This window comes from Nicotiana attenuata, unplaced genomic scaffold (genome assembly GCF_001879085.1).
Source record: "Nicotiana attenuata strain UT unplaced genomic scaffold, NIATTr2, whole genome shotgun sequence".
NCBI lineage: Eukaryota > Viridiplantae > Streptophyta > Magnoliopsida > Solanales > Solanaceae > Nicotiana > Nicotiana attenuata.
Window position 1 is genome coordinate 173,920 of NW_017670369.1, and position 4,383 is coordinate 178,302.

General features: G+C 43.3%; 1 protein-coding gene across 1 annotated transcript; it reads right to left on the minus strand.

Moving 5' to 3' along the window:
* Window positions 1-3,323: 3,323 nt before the first annotated feature.
* Window positions 3,324-3,770, minus strand: LOC109238478 (uncharacterized protein K02A2.6-like). The gene has a single exon (XM_019404948.1). It carries the CDS (start codon window positions 3,768-3,770, stop codon window positions 3,324-3,326), a length of 447 nt encoding a protein of 148 aa, XP_019260493.1.
* Window positions 3,771-4,383: the final 613 nt, after the last annotated feature.

The following is a 4,383-nucleotide window of genomic DNA, read 5'->3' on the forward strand; positions in this document are numbered from 1 at the left end:
AGGTTGTTTTACGCAGCTTAACTCAGGTAGAATCCTTTCGCCTAGGGGGATCCAGCTCATATTTCTGGGTAGAAGTATTCTTCGTTCAGGTTGTTTTACATAGCTTAACTCAGGTAGAATCCTTTCGCCTAGGGGGATCTAGCTCATAGTTCCGGGTAGAAGTACTCTTCGCTCAGGGTGTTTTACGTAGCTTAACTCAGGTAGAACCATTTCACCTAGGGGGATCCAGCTCACAGTTCCGGGTAGAAGTTCTCTTCGCTCAGGTTGTTTTACGTAGCTTAACTCAGGTAGAACCATTTCGCCTAGGGGGATCCAGCTCACAATTCCGGGTGGAAGTACTCTTTGATTAGGGTGTATTACGTAGCTTAACTCAGGTAGAACCAATTCGCCTAGGGGGATCCAGCTCATAGTTCCGGGTAAAAGTACTCTTCGCTTAGGGTGTTTTACACAGCTTATCTCAGGTAGAACCTTTTCGCCTAGAGGGATTCAGCACTTTATCAGTAATACAAGGCTCCAACCCCTGGTTACATTTCTCTTCAGTAATACAGGGTGCCAACCCCTGGAGAGGAGGTTGAGAGGAAAAAGTGGTGAAATTTTGGAGTGGTTTGGAGGTGGTCCGCCGGCGTTTACTGAAGAGAAATGTAACCAGGGGTTGGCTCCCTGTATTACTGAAGAGAAATGTAACCAGGGGTTGGAGCCTTGTATTACTGATAAAGTGCTAAATCCCTCTAGGCAAAAAGGTTCTACCTGAGTTAAGCTACATAAAACACCCTGAGCGAAGAGTACTTCTACCCAGAACTGTGAGCTGGATCCCCCTAGGCGAAACGGTTCTACTTAAGTTAAGCTACATAAAACACCCTAAGCGAAGAGTACTTCTACCCGGAACTATGAGCTGGATCCCCCTAGGCGAAAGGACCCTACCTGAGTTAAGTTATGTAAAACAACCTGAACGAAGAGTAATTCTACCCAGAAATTTGAGCTGGATTCCCCTAGGCGAAAGGATTCTACCTGAGTTAAGCTGCATAAAATAACCTGAGCGAAGTGTACTTCTACCCGGAACTATGAGCTGGATCCCCCTAGGCGAAAAGATTCTACCTGAGTTAAGCTACTTAATACAACCTAAGCCAAGAGTACTTCTACCCGGAACTATGAGTTGGATCCCCCTAGAAGAAAAGATTCTACCTGAGTTAAGCTACTTAAAACAACCTGAGCGAAGAGTACTTCTAACCGGAAATATGAGCTGGATCCCCCTAGGCGAAAAGATTCTACCTGAGTTAAGCTACGTAAAACAACCTGAGTGAAGAGTACGTCTACCCGGAACTATGTGCTGGATCCCCCTAGGCGAAATGATTCTACCTGATTTAAGCTACGTAAAACACCCTGAGCGAAGAGCACTTCTACACAGAACTATGAGCCGGATCCCCCTAGGTGAAACGGTTATACCTGAGCTAAGCTACAAAGACGGGAGGTCTGAACAGTAGTGATGCATGCTGAAAATTAAAAAAAATGGAGATTTTAAGGAGCTTACGTTTGGTGACATTCGTTCTTTTAGAATCGCCATTCTGCACTGCTTTGTTCCTGCTTCAAACAAAGAAACATTTGTGAGTTTTCAAAGTGGTGGTTGGTTTGTATTCTTGAATGACCTGAGTAGTTTGATTCACGGCCACTGCTATCGAAGAACCGATTCTGTCAGCATGGTACCGAGATGCTCGGCTTCTCTGTATCATTTTCTTGAGACCTTGGCTTTCCAATGTTTCCCCCAACTATTTCATACCCAGATCCATGGTACCGCTACCCTTGTCTCTATGGCAAGGAAATTTTTCTTTAAAATCAAACTCAGTTGTCTTGCACCCAGTATCAGTTTGTGTCCGTATTGCTTATCAACTTTTCTCATGAAGCAGGTCTTGCTTAGGCGACCTTTTTAGTTTCTTTGAGACACTTTGTTCACCTTATCAAATGAGATCACAAATGGATTCGTTCCTTTGTCAATGCCATATATGCCCCAAATTGTGCTCGATATTACGGGGAAACTGTAGCCAGTTTTGCAGTCATTTCTTTGCTTTGCTTTTGATGCAGGATTAGACCGAAAGGGACTCAAAGAAAAATTACGGGGAAAAAAACAGAATAATAATTGAAAGTGAAAAAGAACTGTGCTTAAACAAAAGGTGTCCCTTTCGTAGAAAAGAATAGGGAGACTTATCTGGAGGTATGCGCCGACTTCAATGAATCATGACATGCATTTTGGACTGGACGCCTGATCCGTCTGAGCTGTCTAATTCTCAAAATCCATCGCAAATGTTCATCTTGAAATTGTCTTGGTTGTGCTCATGCGGGAGTATCGAAGACCCTCATTCGGCTAGTAGCGCCCTTTGCAGGTTTTGGCTAACTAACCTCTCTCATTTCTTTACTAACCATCGCCTTATGGTGCCCATCTGGGTTTTCACCAATAAGACTCTCTCATTTCTCTGCTCACTGTCGCCTTACAGTGCCCGTACGACTTTTCACCGATAAGACTCTCTTATTTCTTTTTCTCTCTCTTTTTTTTTTTGACTAAGATACTGCATGCGGGAGGTTGCCCAACGCCCTTGGCATGGGGACTTTAAATATTCTCAAAGATCGATCAAAAGTTCCTAACAGGGAAAAGACGAAAAGAACCTTGAACTGAATTACAACTTTTGGAACCGTTTATATAGGAAAAAACGTAAAATAAAACAAACTTCTGCCCCATTTTTTGAGTACTAGGAATATGGATTTTTCGTTGTGATGGGACCAAACCCAGGGTAAGGCTGCCTACATATCCTTTCGAAATTAGGTCGGACGTAGTTCAATGATTTCGAAGCTTTGTTGTTTGGACTATTTTTTTTCTTTGTTCTTCTTCTTTTTTTTAACAAGTACACAGGTTGCAGAAGGTGCAAAACAAAGAAGACAAATACGACTCAAAAGGGATAACAAAAGGGTGACACCTGTTTGGAATAGCGAGCAAATGATAGCCTTCGTCATCTCGATCTGAGAAAATCAATGCGTGAAAATTCTAGAGTGGGTATATATCAGACATAATATCTTTTGACTGCATCTGCATTAATAGTCATGTCTGGTACCTGTCCTTCTTCATCTACCAAGTGCAAGGCCCCTTTTGGTAACACTTTCTTGATGATGTAGGGTTCTTGCCAGTTCGGGGCGAACTTTCCTTTATCTTCTACCTGGTGCGAAAGGATGCATTTCAAAACGAGCTCACCTACCTCAAACTGCCTTGGGTGCACTTTCTTATTGTAAGCGCGTGCCATTCTTTGCTGGTATAACTGGTCGAAACACACTGCTGCTAGCTATTTTTCATCGATCAACATCAGTTGTTCTAATCGGGTCTTGACCCGCTCAGTGTCTTTAATCTCTGATTCCACAATAATTCGGAGAGAGGGAATTTCGACTTCAGCGGGTATTACAGCTTCAATTCCATATACAAGCAGATACGGAGTTGCACCAACAGATGTGCGAACAGTCGTGCGGTATCCCAAAAGAGCAAAAGGCAACTTTTCATGCCATTTCCAGGAACCTTGGATCATCTTCCTAAGAATCTTCTTGATGTTCTTTTTCGCCGCTTCAACGGCTCCATTGGCTTTTGGCTGGTAAGGGGTAGAATGGTGATGCATGATTTTAAATTGTTTGCATACCTCCTTCATCAAATGACTATTTAGATTGGCTACATTGTCAGTGATAATGGTCTTTGGGATACCAAAGCGACAGATGATGCTGGAATGAACAAAGTCTACCATTGCTTTCTTGGTGACTGCTTTGAAAGTGACGGCCTCTACCCACTTGGTGAAGTAATCAATTGCAACCAAAATGAATCTATGCCCATTTGAAGCCTTCGGCTCGATTGGCCCAATAACATCCATTCCCCAAGCAACGAAAGGCGAAGGAGAGGACATGGGATGCAACTCCGAAGGAGGCGAGTGAATCGAGTCACCATGAATCTTGAAATGGTGACACTTGCGAACAAATCTGAAGCAATCTCGCTCCATAGTAAGCCAATAATACCCTGACCGCAGAATCTTCTTCGCCAAAACATATCTATTTATGTGAGGTCTGCATACCCCTGAATGCACTTCACTCATGATCTGCACCGCTTCTGTAGCATCTATGCATCTCAACAAGTTTAAATCTGGGGTCCTCTTGTACAGAATTTCCCCATTCATTTCATGATACCATGGTTCACCATCTTGTTCTGTCTTAATTGTATTGCAGTAACCGTGTTGATTCCGAACTTAGATTTCTAGTGGATCAATATGAGTGCTGCCTGGATAAGGGAGCATCGAGGCTAAAGTAGCCAAGGCATGGGCTAGCTCCTTGTGAAACCTGGGAATGTACCTGAACTCGACGGATTTG